This window comes from Bos javanicus, chromosome 11 (assembly GCF_032452875.1).
Source record: "Bos javanicus breed banteng chromosome 11, ARS-OSU_banteng_1.0, whole genome shotgun sequence".
In the NCBI taxonomy this organism is placed as follows: domain Eukaryota; kingdom Metazoa; phylum Chordata; class Mammalia; order Artiodactyla; family Bovidae; genus Bos; species Bos javanicus.
In genome coordinates this window covers 43481855-43501853 of record NC_083878.1, presented here as the reverse complement: position 1 = coordinate 43501853, position 19999 = coordinate 43481855, and the positions used below count along the sequence as shown (strand labels likewise).

The 19999-nt window shown below is 39.7% G+C and overlaps 1 protein-coding gene across 3 annotated transcripts in view; it reads right to left on the bottom strand.

The window, feature by feature from the left end:
* The window catches only part of REL (REL proto-oncogene, NF-kB subunit), a 41267-nt gene extending 32690 nt beyond the window's left edge, over nt 1-8577 (bottom strand). For 2 of the 3 annotated variants that reach the window (XM_061432478.1, XM_061432480.1), the window contains exon 1: nt 5427-8239. In XM_061432478.1, coding sequence (XP_061288462.1) covers nt 5427-5442 — 16 coding nt within the window. In that variant the 5' untranslated portion in view covers nt 5443-8239. The other variant, XM_061432479.1, reaches the window with a different exon arrangement.
* Nucleotides 8578-19999: the final 11422 nt, after the last annotated feature.

Genomic DNA, 19999 nt, shown 5'->3' with positions numbered 1-19999 from the left:
GTTTAGATTCTTTGTGCTTGAATTTACTATCTATCTGTTAACTCTAAACACAAGGAGCCAGAGAAGAGTGACTTTAAGCTAATCAAATTTATAATACTCATTTCAATTTTACTGAAAAATGTAAGACATACAGATGAGTATTTCAATTTCACATCCTTGGGAGGGATAAATCGGGAGACTGCAAGTGACATCTATACAGTACTATATATAAAACAGATAACTAATAAGAACCTACTGTATAGCACAAGGAACATACTCAATACTCTGTAACGACCTGTATGAGAAAAGAATCTAATAAGAGTGGATATATGTGTGTGTGTGTCTATATATATATATATTTATACATGTGTGTGTATATATATGTGTGTGTGTGTATATATACATATATATATATATTTATACGTGTGTGTGTATATATATATATATATATATATGTATGATTCACTTTGCTGTGCAGGAGAAACTAACACAACATTGTAAATCAACTATGCTCCAATAAAAATTAATTTTAAAAAAGACAAAACAATTTCACATCCTTATATATATCCTCGCATATTTCAAACAATCAAATTCACACTTCAGTTTCAAATATTTCACATACTTGCATATCCTTGTAGGAGTATTTAAAAGAAAGTACATTCTCCTCTCAAAATGAAGTTCAAAATACTCAACAGTTATTTTTTAAGTAATATCTTAAATCATCTATGTGGTTGAACTAAAGGTCAAATAAATCCCTGCCCACTGCTTACTTAAAGGTGTCTTAGTGGGAAGTTGATACAGAATGACATCATTAATGGTAAGTGGCTAACTTTAAAGGGAGGAGTGTGAATAGAAGTGCTAGGCTTAAAGTGAGCATTCAAATATTTTTCATTGGTTACACAAAACTTCCTTAAATTAGAAAGTGTGTTTAAGAAAATAGTTTGTGGACAAGAGAACAGAAAAGCAGTTGTTGAAAGATTAAAAAAAACATTTTTAAAAGATGTTTGAATACTAAGAATGACATATATTAGTTATCATATAATATCAAGTACTTTTAAAACCCCTGAACTCTCTTGTTTTTATTGCAGAAGCTCTTTAATGGTAAAAAGTCTGACAATCAGAGTCTATTGTAATATTCTCCATTCCCCTAGCTGGAAATAATCTCCTGCTCTAAACTACTGCAGCATTTTGTTTATGGCAATTATTGCAAATAACTGTGAGGGAAGACTTACTGTTTTATTTCTTCTTAAAAAAAAAAAAAAAGCTATTTGTTTTATTTCTTCAAGCTACCTGAAGGCAGGAATTGTGCCTTACTCATCAGTGTCTTGCACAGATATTCAGGAAATATCTGTGGAATGAATGACTGAAAATCTGGAGATCTTTTTTTGTTTTTATAAATCATGCAAACAATGAAGGACTATATTAATAATTATTTGGATTTTCCTTATTAGGTTCTACTACTAGGAAAAATATATGCAGAGTACATCATGAGAAACACTGGGCTGGAAGAAGCACAAGCTGGAATCAAGACTGCCAGGAGAAACATGAATAACCTCATATATGCAGATGATACCACCCTTATGGAAGAAAGTGAAGAAGAACTAAAGAGCCTCTTGATGAAAGTGAAAGAGGAGAGTGAAAAAGTTGGCTTAAAGCTCAACATTCAGAAAACTAAGATCATGGCATCAGGTCCGATCACTTCATGACAAATAGATGGGTAAACAGTGGAAACAGTGGCTGACTTTATTTTTGGGGGCTCTAAAATCACTGCAGATGGTGATTGCAGTCATGAAATTAAAAGACGCTTGCTCCTTGGAAGGAAAGTTATAACCAATCTAGACAGCATATTAAAAAGCAGACATTACTTTGCCAGCAAAGGTCTGTTTAGTCAAGGCTATGGCTTTTCCAGTGGTCATGTATGGATGTGAGAGTTGGACTATAAAAAAAGCTGAGCACCGAAGAATCAATGCTTTTGAACTGTGGTGTTGGAGAAGACTCTTGAGAGTCCCTTGGACTGCAAAGAGATCCAACCAATCCATCCTAAAGGAGATCAGTTCTGGATGTTCATCGGAAGGACTGATTGTGAAGCTGAAACTCCAATCCTGATGTGAAGAGCTTTGGCCACCTGATGTGAAAAGCTGACTCATTTGAAAAGACCCTGATGCTGGGAAAGATTGAAGGTGGGAGGAGAAGGGGATGACAGAGGATGAGATGGTTGATGGCATCACTGACTCAATGACATGAGTTTGGGTAAACTCTGGGAGTTGGTGATGGACAGGGAGGCCTGGCGTGCTGCAGTCCATGGGGTCACAAAGAGTCAGACACAACCGAGAGACTGAAGTTAACTGACTAGGAAAAAAGTTGTTTGTAAGTGCTAAAATCACTATACCTTCATACTCCTCATATTTACTCATATTCTAATTTCTTTATCTATGTTTATAACTTAAAAAAACCTTCCCACTTATAAATCATTTAAATCATGCCTCTGTATAGTGTATCAGTGACTTTCTTCCTCAGTATCCTGTTTTAAAGTGCTATCCTTCCTAAAGAGAAAAAGTGGTGAAATGCAATCATTTATGGAGTGGAAGACAGTAAAACATAAATTAGGGAATTGTAGAGAAAGTGAGTACTCTTTACTAAGATTACCTCAATAGAAATGTCTTCAAAACTGGTTCTAAGCAAGTAGATCACTGTACTTTTCTTTAAACAATATTACGCAAAGCTGGGATTGACCCCTAAATTTTTAATAGTACTGTAAAATGGTAATGCAGACTAGAATAATATCTGAAATATAGCCAAAATGTTTGCAAGATATATTTATGTTTTTATTTGCACTTAGGCAAGAAAGAGTACTACTTGATTTTTTAAGATTAAAAAAAGAAAGTACATTAAAAAAAGAAAAAAGAAAGTAAAGTATACTGAAATAAAAGTTAAAAATGGATGATCAATTGTCAGACAGGCAGATTACTAACTAAAACTTTACAGGTAGCACTGGGAACCAGCATTAGTTGAAGAGTTAAAAAAATGTTAATTACAGTAATTAAAACACTCTTAATTTTAAGACACTTCTCATTTGATCCTCTTAACTTTAATCTCATAAACACAGGACAGCAAATATCCCATTTCACAGTTGATAAAACTAAAGTTCAAAATTATATGAAGTTATAAGAAAAAGAAATTATGAATGATACTAGTAAATATGACAGCTGGGATCCTTGGGGGAGGGGACATCAAATTTAACAGAACAACAAGCATAAAAATAGCTGAGGATAAAGTCACAGTAACTGATACAGCAAATGAGCTAAAATAAATGCAACTTTAGTGTAAGAAAATAATGCATCTTGTTGGATCCTATTAGAACAGAGTTCATATTGGGACTATATATCAGAATCATCTAGGTAGCTTTTTCAAAAAATACATACCCTGACCGCACCTGAGATCTGCTGAACTGAAACAGAAATCAATCTAAAGCCCAGACCTGTTTGTGAAAAAATCCTTCCAAGCAATTTGAACACACTCCTGATTAAGAACCACTGCCCTAAAACATAAAGAGGTGGAAACCACAAGGCACATATCTAGAGAAGCAATCCCTAAATTCATGCACAAGGATGAGCCAGGTGATGGATAAACTAGGCTCAGGAATTCTAACTACCTGTTAACTCTCTCCCTCTCTCAAACGTTTACCCAAAGGCAAGCAAGAGAAAAAAAAAAATACTATTATAGAGACAGCCTTCAATTACACTGATTTATTTAAAATTCACCTTTTACAAAATTAGTTATTATAACTACCATCAGTAACATTTCTTACAAGACAGCATGCCAATGTGACACACCACAGTTTTGAGTTAACTGACTACAGACCGCATCTCTAGTACTGCATATCCAGTACTGAAGTACTGGATAATAGACTGCTTAAGACTCAAAGGAGCAAATGGAGGTAACAATATATACTTTTCCAAATATCACCTCTACTCACTTTGGAGAAAAAGAATAGACCTATTATTCTTTCCTCAAACCTAGGAACCCAACTGAATTATGCTGCTATTTCTTCACCTCAAGACACAGGTGAGTTTTGTCCACTTCTTCCCAATTATGATAAAAATTTAGAGAGACCATTTCCTACATAGATGACATTACATCCAATTAACAAAAGGGCAAAGAAAACTCAAGCCTCTTCCCATAAGGTCAGAAGGAGACTAACACAGAAGGTGCAGAAGAAATCAGACGAAGGATAGGTAGGTAAGTTATATCAGTCAAATTACCAAAAGGACATGTGGTTTATTTACTAAACAATTTTTTATTTACTTTTTTCTTCAGAATGCTATCATTTAAGTGGACCAAGGAGATGGCCTCCAAAGATCACTGTCAACTTCTACTCCCCTAGTTTAAATACATACGGAACCACTTCAACATATTTACAAGTAAATGGGAATTCTTACATATTCTTAAAAGATATATTATCTATCTAGCATCTGATTTAATCTATTTTTATGAAAACTTAAGGTTTCATAAAATTCTATAATTGTCAGATTATTTAAACAATATTAAGTGCCAAATGTGCCTAGTAGCACCTATTGCTTAGAGTTCTGAGTCCCAAAACAGAAGAGTTCTGAGTCTCCACTACAGAAGAAAACTAATATTTATGGGCATATATTACCTCATTCGCTCCTATTAAGACTCTGCATAGTTAGACCCATTTTCAAATCACAGAGGGGCAGAACTAGAATAAAAACTAACCCAGGTCCATCATGGACTGAAGTCCAGGTTTACTCCAATATATCAGATTTACTCTCTCATCTGGGCTTTAAGAATCCAAATAAGGGATGTACAGAAGAGTACTTGATTGATGTATGCACCATAAACTAAATAAGAGATGTAAAAAAATTTGGCAAAGAGATCCTACTGCTAGAGAATCCACTGCTGTTGGGGTATGGAGTGGACGAATAAGTCTTGAAAAAAATATAACTTCCAGGATGAAAAAAAGTAGAGAAACTAAGTTAAAAATATATGGCAGGACCAAATCATCTGGGCAATTAAGACTGCCATATTTAAAAATAAAAATTATAGGATGCCCATTTAAATATGAACCAAACAAATAGTTTTTTACCATACGTGTATTCCGTGCAATTATTTGGGTCGTATGCCTACAAACACAATCATTTGCAGAAAACAGTTGAGGGAAAGATGGAATAAAAGGAAATTCTGAGTCCCTCAAATTACATTTGAGAAAGATACTACACACACCCCAGGTGTTCCTAATTATGACTCTCTGATTTCCCCCCCAGTCTTTCACTAGCTAATTCCCTTCACTCTATATCTATCATATATCACCCTCATTTCTTTATAACACTGTTATCTTGACATTTTCACGTACTACACTTCTGAAGCAGCCTTCGTGTTTATGTGTTTAGTTTTTTATGCAAAACAAAAAAAAGCATTTTCTTTACCTATCAATTTCAGCATCCAGTTTTATCATCAAAGATTGTGTCATACACTGATTTTTCCTCCTTACTCAAAAGGTTCTCTTGAAATTTACACTACAAAGGTGATAAGCAGTGGGTCTGCAAATACAATCTCTTCATGTACTTCCTATTACATGATATAGCAGAACGATACTAAAGAAAACTGAATACACTATATATAAAATAGATAAGCCACAAGGATTTACTGTACAGCACAGGGAATTATATCCAGTATCTTGTAACAACATATAATGTAATATAATCTGCAAAAAAAAAAAAACAGTCACTATGCTGTACACGTGAAACTAAAACAATACTATAAATCAACTCTATTCCAATTTAAAAAATAATAATTTTTTAAACTGTAAATAAAAATAAATTATCTAAATTATAATACATATTTTACCAAAGACAGTACTATTTATTAGTAAACAAAGCACACAAAACATTTGCACCTTCTACTGGAATAAGGAGAAGCTTTAAATTCAGACCAAAAAATAGCTAATTTTATTTACCTTAAACAGATTAGAATCATAAATATCAAGAGTAATGACTGCTAATGTATACCTTGGATGGGACTGAGAACTTTTTTTTAATCCCTGTCCTAATTAATTGTGTCAAAAGACTGGAATCAAGGTGTAATTTTTTTTTAAAAAGTAATCAAGACAGCTTAATAGAACTCAAGCTGTGAAATCCTAAACATGACAATTTAACTGAACAAAATTTAGAATCAAACATATAGTCCCGGTTATTCATAATACTTATATAATTTTATTTATGAAATTATGATGTTACTGTCATATTATACAGACCATATATTCAACTACAGATACCTATTTACATATAACATCCGGTGAGAAATGGAGAAACAGTCTTAAATGCTTGGTAATCAATCAATAAAAATACTTTCTGAGGTTTTTATACTCTTTTCTACAAACTATAAACTAGACAATGGTAAACTAACAAAGCAAAAGGTTTTTTCAGTTACTCTTTTGCTTAAATTACTGTTTCAAAACAGGATGGGAGCTTATAATTTTGTGAATCTTTTTCTCTAAGGTTTTTACAAATGATTAAGCAAAGTACACCCAGATTTTTCCTTAGTTTTCAAACAACTGAATTACAATTTGAATAACTTGTTACATTTTAAATAGTGTCATTTTAATATAATTCCAGAAAAGGGGAGGGTGACAATTACCCTTTAAAATTTTCCCCCCTCAATTTAGGAAATCAGTCCTCACAATAAGACAAAAACAAATGTCATTAAACAAGTTTAAATTGTACCACATTTTTAAAAGATGTGGGTCTTGCAATAGTCCATAAATGGCTAATTCTTTTTTCTCTCTTTTGAATGGATTACAAGTGTTACATTCACACCATATATCAACAAAGTTTGGTTAAATTACCAGAAGGCTGATTTTTCTTTTTACTTTATTATGCTAACCATTCTTTAACTTTCATACAAAATCTTTCTGATAGTCAAAAAATTAACCAAGTGTTTCAATCATCTTTGCACTTTTAATCTCAACATGGTCTGAATTTATGAATTTACAAGATTATCTGAAAGTTTAGGGTCACTGAAGTGGCTAAAGAGAAAGTTGAAATAAACTACATTTGTATTCTCACATGAAAACCACAGACAAACTGAAATCAAATGTCATGTGAACCACCCCAATTTCCTTTTTGGCCTAAAGCAGTAGCTATGGCTTTGTTCTGCTCAACCCTTTAAAAAAAAAAGTCCTTTATGCTTTCTACTTCCTCTTCTCTGGTAGTCATCAGTCCTCTACTGTGGGTCACTGAATCAGGGTGTTGGGAGGATGCAGGTCAAATATAAACAAGCCTCCTTCTTCAGCCTCCTGTTATTGTCTTCAGCCTCTGGCACAGCGTTAATCCACATTTTTAGGCCTCCCTGCCTCTGCTCACGCTTGCTCCCTCTGCGGGGAAGGTGCCTCCAAGAACCGTGACAGACTCCAGTGAAGGTCCCGCTCCAAAGCAGTCTACTTGATATAGTAACCCTTAGGTTGCAGGCAAACCTAACCACGGCTGGATGGGAGGCTCCCTCCCGCATCCTTTAAGCAGTTTCTAGGTAAAGCAAGAGATCCCCGCATTTACTGACTATAAATATGTATTCATGTAAGTGACAGTTTTCATTCTCACCCGTTATTTTAAAGCACGGGGATCCTAAAAATCCTCTTTTCCCCTTCCTTCCAACAAAAGAAAACAAAACTCGATTTCTGCTCCATAAATTAAAAAGTACGCACTTTACAGTAAAAATGATCCACTTGTTGAAGCAACATTTCCACTTAAGACCTGTTAAAATACCACTGGTGATTTTTAAAGGCGCGTCACATTTGTCCAACTGTCAGCACAACTGCGATCACCTCTTGGCAACTGATGAAACTGAACTTAAAAAAAAGATAGAGCTCTCCTGAGGCCGGAAGGTTCCTCATTCCTATTCTAAAACGAAAACCCACCATTTCAACTTAAATCAATTTAAAAATACGGGAACTCTTTCGTCCTCCTTTATTTAGATTCTTATTACTTCCTTAATCCCAAACCCAAGTCTTTTGGAAGGTCTACGGTTCCGGCTATTACAATGGCATCAAATTACAGAGCGTGACTTAGATTTCGCACGCAAACCCTGAACCAGGTCACTTTTAAAAGGCTGACAAACTTGCCAGAGGCGATTTTAAAAACAGAATGAGACATAACCAAAACTGGGCCCCCGAAACCCTGAGCAGTTAGACCCTCGGACGCACTCCTTCCCTCCCCGCCGTCCGGGACCCTGCCCACGCCCGGGAACACTCACCTGAGGCCATGGCTGCGCTCACCGTGCCGCCCCGCTCCGAGCGTCCGGACCGGAGGCAGCTACAGTCACTCAGCCCGTCAGTCAGTCGGGCCGCCCAGGGACCTCTGCTGGCGGGATCCCCAGTCCCCCTGACCACCCCCGGGGCCTCCTCCTCCTCCTTTCCGCCCTCCTCTGGGTTTGCGGCTCACACCTTCCCACCCGCTTAATCCTCGCGCTCCGGTCACCCGGCGTCGCCCGTCCAGGTGGCAGAAGCCAGGAGGCGGAGCGCAGGAACAGCGGAGAGCAGGTCTGCCAGAGAGGCGGACAGCCCGGCGGGAGGGGGACTTCCAGAGACTGACGTAGGAGCCCTCACCTCCGCTACCCCGGGGCGGGGGCGGGGGCGGAGCGTCCTGCGACCTGCGCGCGTGCGTCCGCCCACCGCCGCAGCCGGGCCCCGTCCCGCCCATGCCCCGCCCACCCACCCCTCTCCTGAAGCCCGGGTGGGCTCGGGAACCGGTTGGGGAAGCTGGCTCTCCGGGAGTGTAGGGAACGCTGGGAGCCGGGGAGTGACGGCCCCGAGCGTGCGAAAGCCGCCGGCCCCCGAGAAATCCCCCTCCTCCAGGATGTTCTTGGGCGCGTGGCTTAAAGTTCAGGAGGGGGTGGGAGGGTGCGGTGACGTCGAGAAGGGCCGGCCGGCCGCCCGCCCGCGAGCACTTGGGGGCGGGCCGGGCGGCGAAGTGGGGCCAGCCCTCCCAGGTTAGGGGGAACGACGGCCGGGGTTTTCGTTGGGTGGTTCCCCCTCTTCCCTCTGTCGCACATGCAAATCTCCGCCCCCGGACCGGCGGGCGGCGCAGCGCCGGCGTCCCGGAGCGCCCTCGAGGGGAAGTGCGGAAGCTGCCGCGGCCTCGGAGAGCCTGTAATTCAGGTATTTGCATACGGGGACCCCCGCAGTCCGATATCCCTTTGCAACATCTCATTTGTGAGGGCTCTGTTAACGTACTTGACAAACTAAAAAACTTTTCAAACTCTTAAGGTCCGCATTGTGAGTTCGTTTCCTCGTTACTCAGTGCTCCAAGTTAATGAAGTGGACACCCCATTGGGATTTGACAGACTCACGAGGAAAGGAGGACGAACGTGTAGCATCGGAATCTAGGATAACTTTTGCTTCCTTCCTGTGTAAAGAATTTTGTATGTGTCAGTTTAGTTACCTCATTTATAATGTATTATTATCCTCATTTTATAGATGAGGCAATCAGGGTTCAGAGAAGTAACTTGCCTGTACATCAGAATGCTAGTAAAAAAGAACAGTTTAAACTCAAGGTTTCGGACTCCAGAACTCCGTGCTCTTTCCATTTTCCTTTACCGTTTAAAATAACTATAGAGGGGCAATGGGAGCTATCAGCCATACAAATGCCCAAACTGGAGGCCCCAGTTGGGAAATAATTAAAAATAAACTCTCCTGTCACCTCCCCCCGCAAAGCATCGTTTCCACAAAATATAGAAAACAATGAAACAGTTTTATGATTAGCATAAGCCTTAAACCATATTGTGATGCACTTAAGAGACCGCAAAGAGAAAAAGGAAATCTCACTCGTTTATATCATCAGATAGAGGCAATCAGTTACAATACCTGTTGTCTTTCTCCCAAGGGAAAATAATAGGAATTACATCTTGGAGCTAAAACTCCCAGAGATAGGTAGCTGGGGCCCCACCTTCCTTGATGTTCAGATTTCAAAGGGATAGCTCCAAGGCCCCCAAGAAAGATCTTAAGGGGGTGCAAAACCGGCAAGAAGCTTATTTGGCTTTTTTAAAGGTGTACAGAATTCGTTTACAGTTTCCTTTTTTTCTAAAAGCATTGCTAAATAAAAAGAGAGGGGAAAATGTTTCCTGTTCTTTTTGGCACTAGGCAGATTTTTCAGTGTAATCATTTTAGACTTGTATTTACCCGTACCACCACAAATGTCAGGGCTATGTGAATGAACTAAACATAAACGTTTAAGAATCCATTAGGAGGATGAAAGACAAATAGGAATGGAAAATATTTTGCATGTATTTTCTTATATTTCACCTCCAGAAACTGATTGATTTTAGGTGCTTCTTAATAGAACACAATAATGTTTGCTTACAGAGAGTTCGGCTGCTAAGTCGCTTCAGTCGTGTCGGACCCTGTGCAACCCCATAGACGGCAGCCCACCAGTCTCCGCTGTCCCTGGGATTCTCCAGGCAAGAACACTGGAGTGGGTTGCCATTTCCTTCTCCAGTGCATGAAAGTGAAAAGTAAAAGTGAAGTCACTCAGTCGTGTCCGACTCTTAGCGACCCAATGGACTGCAGAGAGTTCGGAGCCAGACAGAAAATCTCTCCCAGGTACAGGACCCCAGAGTTCTAAAACCACTCCCATCTGTGAAATCACAAGCTAGATCTCAGGAGATTTAGTAACTACACAATTTTGAATTCGTTTTATTTTTATTTTCCAAAGACTTAACTTATTTAAACCTCCTCACTAATAGGAACGCATGTTTGTATTTATTTCCAGAGCTATTTGTATTTGTCACATGAGTAAGCCATAGGTTTATATTATCTCACCCTTAAAAGGCTTTTTTGAAAACCCTTTCACTATTTTAAAAACTTGCTAGGACTTCTCTGGTGGTCCTGTAACTATGACTCTGCGCTCCCCCTTTGCAGGGGGCCCAAGTTCCATCCCTGGTCAGGGAACTGGATCCCACATGTCACAATTCATGTGCTGCAACTAAGACCCAGTGCAACCAAATAAATAAATATTTTTTAAAAACTTGCTGAACCCTTTTATCAAAGATCCAGCCCACATCTGAAAAGTGAAACTATTTCACTTGTGTGGGATAAATTTAATTAGAAAAAAAGGAAGATTACAAGACAAGGTAATGGATGGACTAAAAACAACAATAAATGTGAATAGTAGTTTTATTTTTGTTAGGACTTATCCTGGGAAAAAATAGTGTATTACTGTAAAGATGATTGGTAGCTAGTTGGGGGGGATTATAATGAATTGTTTTTTAGTTCCTAAGTGGTGTCCGGCTCTTTTGCACCTCACGGACTATATGTAGCCTGCCAGGTTCCTCTGTCCATGGGATTTCCTAGACAAGAATACTGGAATGGGCTGCCATTTCTTTCTTCAGGGGAACTTCCCGACCTAGGGATTGAGCCTGCATCTCCTGCAGTGGCAGGCAGATTCTTATCACTGAGCCACCAGGGAAGCCCAATGACCAGCACGTGGTATTTTTCTTCAAGGGCTTGCAGTTGTTGATACTATTTATTCAGTCCAGCAAATATCTACTCTGTGCCAGGTGCTCTTTAGATTGTGGCACAAACACTAATAACAAGATAATCAACTATTCCTCAGTTAAAAAAAGATAAAGACAAAAATCTCTGCCTTCATGCAGCTATATTTCACATGAAAGACATCAAGCATTTTAACATGTAAGATCATCTCAAATACTATAATTAAACTATTTTATTTCTTTATTGCTGTAAAGAAAATAAGGTAATGGATAGAAAGTGACTGAGAGGGAGAGGCATGCTCTGAAGAGGTGCCATTTGAGCCAAGTCCTGAGGAACAAGAGACATCCACAGAAAGATTCAGGGAAAGGGCCTTCCAGTTGGTGAAACCAAGTATGAAGTCCTTGGAACAGGAAAGCATTAATTTGAGGGACTTAGAGGCCAGTGGGACCAGACCAAACTGAACGAGGCTGAAGAGATAAGCAGGGTCATGGTAAGGAGGATGAATTTTATTCCAGCTGCACAGAGGAACATATGGAGAGTTTTAAGCACAAGGTTGATTTATGATTACGTTTTGAGAGGTTTACTCTGGAGGATGTTTTAAACTGTTAGGGGCACTGTAGTATAACCAGGGGCAAGAGTGAAGGTAGAGCAGCAGAGAGGCTATTGCAATAGTCTACAGGAGAAGTAAAAGTGGTTTGGATTAGTGTTTCAGCAGAGGAGATGGTGAAAAGGGGTCATATTCAGTAAGATTTGGGTGAATATTCAGTAAAAGCCTAAAGGACTTGCTGATGGATTGGATGCAAGTGGAAGGGAAGAAAAAGGAATAAAAGAGAACTCACATTTTTGGTCTGAAAAACCAGAAAAAAAGGAGGCTGGTGAGAAAAAGCTCTAAAAGGGAAAACCAGGAGTTGTGTTTTAGACGTGTTAAGTTACAGATACCTATTAGACATCTGGAGTAGGTATTTGGATATATGTAGAACTAGTCTAAGGGGAGAGGTCAGAGTTAGAAATAAGGTGTGTAAGTCAGCAACACTTCACTAAAAAGAGAGAAAGAAAGAACATAGAGGGAAAAAAAAAAAATGAAAAAGAGCCCAAAAAGGTGAGTAGAAAAGAAGCCACTGCCAGTGAATTAGGAGGAAGACTAAGAGACTGCTTCAAAAAGAATGGAAGTGGTCAGCTGTGTTAAATAATGCTGAGACTGCAAAAGATGAAAATAAAGAAATGATTGCCTTTGGCAACATGAAGGTCATTAATGACCTTGATGAGAACCATGTCTGTGGAATGGTGGGAATGAAAGCTGAAATGGAGGACGTTGAGAAGAGAAATGATGGAAACGATGAGTATATAGAATGCTTTGAAGGCTGTTAATGAAAACAGAAATGGAGCACTAGCTGGAGGGGGATGTGGGGTTGTATTAGGCTAAGAGCTATAACTCCCACCTCCCTGTCAAAAGTTAACCAAAGGTTATTTATCGCTGAGTCACAGTCCATTATAAATTGAGTGGCTTTCTTCTGGAAGTAATCCAGGAGCCTAAATTCCTTTTATCTTGTAGCACCAACATGTGGCTTTCAAAATCACCTTGGAAAAGGAGAGAGGGTAGAGAATCACAAATGGGAGGTTTTTATGGGCCAGACCTGAAAGTGGAATACATTACTTCTTGTCTACTTTCCATATGGCCTCCACAAGGGGGCTGAGAAATATAATTTGAGAAATGGAATTTAGCTATGTGCCCTGGAAGTAGGGAAGATATTGAACAAGAGTAATGACTATCAGTCTCTGGTACTGAACTCTTGTTTTGTTTAGAGAGGGTGCAATTAAATCATGTTTGTAAAAGATGAGACTGACTCACTAGTGAAGGAGAAATTGGCAGTGATTGAGAGGAAGGGAGGCATGAGGATGGGAGAAAGGGTGAAACCTAGAGCACAGGTTATAGGGTTGGCCACAGATTGGAATGCAGACACTTCCTCTGTGGTAACAGGAAGGAAGGCAGAACCTGGTAGACCTGATGGTATGGAGATGAAGTAGTCAGTCGCATTCCTTTTTTTTTTTTTTTTAGTCTTGTGTAAGGTATGAGGTTATGTTCAGCTGAGAGTGGAGGGCGACAAGGAAGAGGAGAAGTTTAAAATGCAGTGTGAAAGTGGAACATTATATGTGTCTGGCTATACTAAATGACCAGTTGAAATCTGTGGTCATAAATGTAATGTCAGAGTAGTACACAGTATTTCATATGTGGTTGTTAACCCAGGTATATCAATGGGTTTCTTTCTGAAAAAGAAGACAAAGAACCAGGAAAATTTAAATCTGAATGGAAATATAAAGGAGGGATGCCAAGTACCTCTGAGCTCACACATACATACATACTCCCTGGGAGCGTCACCCATTCCCATGATGTTACCTATTGTACCAGGACCATATATACAGCCTAGATTTTTTTCATGGGTTTCAGGCCTGTATATCTGATTGTTTATTAGGAGACTCAGAGACATCTGGGATTCAATCAACACAACATCTTCTCTTGAAGTTTACCCTTACTCCCATATTTTTTGTACTACCATCTACCCAGACACAAGTTAGAAAGTTAGGAGCCATCTTTGACTCTCTAACTGTCCTCCACGTAACCCACAATGTAGGATCATCAAGTCCTGCTGATTTTACCAGTCCAATATGAATCCATTGTTTTTCCATCTTAACTGACATTGTTCTGTTCAAATCTTCATCATATCTCACCTGAACTACTGAAATCTCTATTTGCCTGTCTATATCTTGGTCCCATTTGAAAGCCTTTCAGTCATATTCAAACCCATTGCTGCTTGAATCCTCTGGACAAATGCACATCAGACCACACCACTCTTGTGCTTTAAGGCCATTCATTAATCTTAGAGCCATCATTATCAGAATGACTAAAATTAAAAGGACAATACCAAGTGTTGGTGGGGAGACAGAACAAATGGGATTCTCATACAATTTTTTGTTCAAATATAAATTTGTACAACAACCTGGGAAAATTGGCAGTAGTTCAGTCACTCAGTCATGTCCAACTGTTTGTGACCCTATGGACTGCAGCACGCCAGGCTTCCCTGTCCATGACCAACTCCCGGAGCTTGCTCAGACTTACCGTCCATCGAGTCGATGATGCCATCCAACCATCTAATGCTCTGTTGTCCCATTCTCCTCCTGCCTTCAATCTTTCCCAGCATCAGAGTCTTTTCTAATGAGTCAGTTCCTCACATCAAGTGGCCAGCGTATTGCATTAGTCCTTCCTGTGAACATTCAGGACCGATTTCCTTTAGGATGGACCGGTGGGATCTCCTTGCAGTCCAAGGGACTCTGAAGAGTCTTCTCCAACGCCACAGTTCAAAAGCATCAACTCTTCGGTGCTCAGCTTTCTTTATAGTCCAACTCACATCTATACATGACTGCTGGAAAAATCATGGCTTTGGCTAAATGGATCTTTGTTAGCAAAGTAATATTTCTGCTTTTTAATATTCTATCTAGGTTGGTCATAGCTTTTCTTTCAAGGAGAAAGTGTCTTTTACTTTCATGGCTGCAGTCACCATCTGCAGTGGTTTTGGAACCCCAAAAAATAAAATCTGCCACTATTTCACTGTTTGCCCATCTATTTGCCATGAAGTGATGGGACCAGATGCCATGATCTTAGTTTTCTGAATGTTGAGTTTTAAGTCAACTTTTTCAAATACTTAATGATCCAGCAGTATTAATCTTGGATGTATTCCAAACAGAAATAAATGTCTGTACCTACCAAAAGACAGATAAGAATATTTAAGTCACCTTTATTTGTATTATCCAACAATAGGAAAACAACTCAAATATTTATCAGCAGCAGAATGGATAAACTGTAATATATTCATAACAGATTTATCCCCAATTATGAAAAATAATATACTATTGCCACATAATATGGGTGAGTCTTATAAGTGAAAAAGTCACATACAATAGAGTATATACTATATGAATCCATCTATATCAAGTTCAAAAACAGATAAAAAATAATTATTGTAATAGAGGGCAAAATACTAGGTGTCTTTGAGGGTAGAAATTGATGAGAAGTGGCCCTGAAGGAGCCTTCTGAGTTGCTGGAAACATCCCATATCTTGATCTGGGGATGAGTGACAGACTTTCTCCTTGACCAAACTCTTGTCAGGCTCCTTTGAGCCCTCTTGTCAACTCGGCCTCATCCTTGACCTTTAACAACTGAAGGTTCTCAGCACAAGTAATGTTGTCAACTCTCTCTTGCTAAGAGACTTGAGTAAACTCTAGCAAAGTTTCTGATAGCTCAAGGCCGCAACCCTAAGATGACAACTTCAGCTCCCATAGGTTTTCAACTTAAGGAAACTGAAGGTTGCCAAAAGAAATTACTGTTTATTCCAGCCAACACTTAAAGTAAGGGCCGCTATCTCCCAGTTTCTATCTCCCCCCGCCCCGCCGCCCTCCGCCTTTCTTCACTTGGTTCTTTCTTCCCCCCACTTCTTCACTTGGTTCATTCCTGCCCCCACCCCCAACCCTTCACTTCTCTTGGTTCATTTCTCCTCATCCTTTAAGACCTACACAGGAAGCCATTACAGATTCCTCTGGTCAGATGGGCTGTTTCTACTCTGGGCAACATAGTAGCCAGCAAATCATCTACCATTCATTTTACCGCACCGAAGTACAGGTCCTGTGCCTGGCTCCCATGCGTGTGGGCTAAGTCACTTCAGTCGTAACTGACTCTTTGTGGCCATGTGGACCGTAGCCCGCCAGGCTCCTGTCTATGGGATTCTCTAGGCAAGAATACTGGAGTGGGTTGCCATGCCCTTTTTCAGGGGATCTTCCCCTACCCTGGGATCCAACCCGCATCTCTTCTGTCTCTTGCATTGGCAGGGTGGTTCTTCACCACTAGCGCCACCTGGCCTGGCTCCCTTGCTGCTGCTGCTGCTGCTAAGTTGCTTCAGTCGTGTTCGACTCTGTGCGACCCCAGAGACGGCAGCCCACCAGGCTTCCCCGTCCCTGGGATTCTCCAGGCAAGAACACTGGAGTGAGTTGCCATTTCCTTCTCCAATGCATGAAAGTGAAAAGCGAAAGTGAAGTCGCTCAGTCTTCCCGACTCTTAGCGACCCCATGGACTGCAGCCTACCAGGCTCCTCTGTCCATAGATTTTCCAGGCAAGAGTACTGGAGTGGGGTGCCATTGCCTTCTCCGATGGCTCCCTTACTAAACTATAAAATCCTTGAAAGCTGCTGCTGCTGCTGCTGCTAAGTCACTTCAGTCGTGACCGACTCTGTGCGACCCCATAGATGGCAGCCCACCAGGCTCCCCTGTCCCTGGGATTCTCAAGCCAAGAACACTGGAGTGGGTTGCCATTTCCTTTTCCAACGCGTGAAAGTGAAAAGCAACAGTGAAGTCACTCGGTCATGTCCGACTCTTAGCGGCCCCATGGACTGCAGCCTACCAGGCTCTGCCATCCATGAGATTTTCCAGGCAAGAGTACTGAAATGGGTTGCCATTGCCTTATCCAATAAAATCCTTGAAAGCAGGGCCTCTTATTTCAGATGGCTGTCACATAGCAGATGTTCAATATTTGTTGAATGAATTATCTTGTCTAGAGATCATCACCTTTGTTTCTCCACCCTGATGTGGTTATTGAACATGCTACCACGTCTGGGCTTTAGTGTGTGGTGTTGGTGATGGATGGACAGGGAGGCCTGGCGTGCTGCGATTCATGGGATTGCAAAGAGTCGGACATGACTGAGCAACTGAACTGAACTGATAGCGTATGCCTTACATTTGGATAGCTCTTCTGAGCCTACAATGAATCATCTTATAAAACTTTGTTATAAGTATATCTATTCAGTTTAATGACGTGTCTTTTTTTTCTTTCCACAAGATTTAAAATGTTTAAGCCATGTTCTTTAGTGTCAAGAGTAATGCCTTTCTGCCCAACGAGATCAGTGTTCACTGTTTTATAGCAAATATTTGTAACATCCCCTTTACTACCCCAAAATGAAAGTCTTACGTATAATCTACCTTACATGTATGTTTTCAAACAAAAATAATGCCATAATAGCAATATCAAGGCAAAATAGGAAGCCATTGATGAAAAATAATATTGACTTTGATATGTAAATATTTGGGCACGAGTACATTAAAAGACCATAATGAAGATTTTAAATGTTTGTACTTATACATAGAATCACAGGCTACAAATGCAGCCTGATACTGATGTGTTGTATTAGTAGGCTGTCACAGTTGCAATTTTTCAACTTTTAAAAAATTTTTCTCATAAAATAATCATCTCTTGATTTATACAGTACAATCAGCCCTCTGTATCCATGGGTTCCATATCTACAGTTTCAACCAATTTGAAAAAATTTGAAAATAATTTAGAGAAAATATTTCAGAAAGCTCAAAAAAGCAAAACTTGAATATGCTGTGCACTAGCAATTATTTGCATGGCATTTCCATTGTATTGAGTATTATTAGTAATTTAGAGATGATTTAAAGTATATAGGGAGGATTGCTATAGGTTTTATGCAAATACTATGCCATTTTATGTAAGGGACTTGGGCATCTGAGAATATTTGATAGGGGGAGAAGGGTCCTAGAACCAATCACTTTTGGATACTGAGGAACAACTATAATTGCATTACTGGGAAGTTCATATGTAAAATGGAATTTTGATCTAGGCTTGTATTATAATTAGACTTTTCATGTATATGAATGTAAATTTTTCATGAAACATAGGAAGGTCATGAAGATGGGAGACAATTCTTGGCCATGCTAGACTGTCCTTTGCAGAGAATCTAGCATCTAGCATTCCTGACTACCCCTGCAGTAAATCTCAGAGGTATTCCTATGTTGTTATGGACTATTTGGTCATAGAGTTCCAGAATATCCCCAATGGTTTGGAACACTGGTTCTTGAATTTTGGTGGTCAGAAGAATCACTTCTTGGGAATACATATGTTTTGGTTCCACTCCCAGAAATTCTGGTTCAGTGGGTAGGAGAAGGGTCCTGAAATCTATATTTTGAATTGATTACCCTACAAGTGAGAGAATCATAAATAATATTTAATGGAGACTGTGAAAAAAAGTCTGTTGAATTATCACTGTTCCATACTTAACTAAGGGCCATGGCTTTGCAAACAACACAGACCTTGGATTTGAATGTAGACAGTAGTACATGTCTCTCTCAATACTTTAACATGCATTAACAGTTATTCTTACACTGCTCTAATAACCAGGCTGGAAGAAGCACAAGCTGAAATCAAGATTGCCAGGAGAAATATCAATAACCTCAGATATGCAGATGACACCACCCTTATGGCAGAAAGTGAAGAGGAACTCAAAAGCGTCTTGATAAAAGTGAAAGAGGAGAGTGAAAAAGTTGGCTTAAAACTCAACATTCAGAAAATGAAGATCATGGCATCTGGTCCCATCACTTCATGGCAAATAGATGGGGAAACAGTGGAAACAGTGTCAGACTTTATTTTTCTAGGCTCCAAAATCACTGCAGATGGTGACTGCAGCCATGAAATTAAAAGATGCTTACTCCTTGGAAGAAAAGTTATGACCAACCTCAATAGCATATTGAAAAGCAGAGACATTACTTTGCCAACAAAGATCCATCTAGTCAAGGCTATGGTTTTTCCTGTGGTCATGTATGGATGTGAGAGTTGGACTGTGAAGAAAGCTGAGCGCCGAAGAATTGATCCTTTTGAACTGTGGTGTTGGAGAAGACTCTTGTGAGTCCCTTGGACTGCAAGGAGATCCAACCAGTCCATTCTGAAGGAGATCAGCCCTGGGATTTCTTTGGAAGGACTGATGCTGAAGCTGAAACCCCAGTACTTTGGCCACCTCATGTGAAGAGTTGACTCATTGGAAAAGACGCTGATGCTGGGAGGGATTGGGGGCAGGAGGAGAAGGGGACGACAGAGGGTGAGATGGCTGGATGGCATCACCGACTTGATGGACGTGAGTCTGAGTGAACTCTGGGAGTTGGTGATGGACAGGGAGGCCTGGTGTGCTGCGATTCATGGGGTCGCAAAGAGTCAGACACGACTAAGCGACTGAACTGAACTGAACTGAACTGAACTGAATAACCAGAATGATCCTGTTCATCAGATTCAATGCATCTCTTCCTTAGAAAATTTTTTTTATTTTTTCAGTTTTTAACAATTTTTTTAAATGTAGACCATTTTTAAAGTCTTTATTAAACTTATTGAAGAAACAATATTGCTTCTGTTTTATGTTTTGGGTTTTTTTTTTTTTTTTGGCTGAGAGGCATGTGGGATGTTAGCTCCCCAACCAGGACTCAAACCCACTCCCGCTTCATTGCACGATGAAGTCTTAACCACTGGACTTCCAGGGAAGCCCCAGATGAACATGACCACATGGCTTCTCTTCCATACCCCTTTTTATTCATAGTTTATGCAGATATTTTACATCAGTTTAGGCTACAGGGTTATTTTACAAGAAATTAAGCTTTATTAAGACTACAATAGTCCCAGTTCAAGTACTAGTA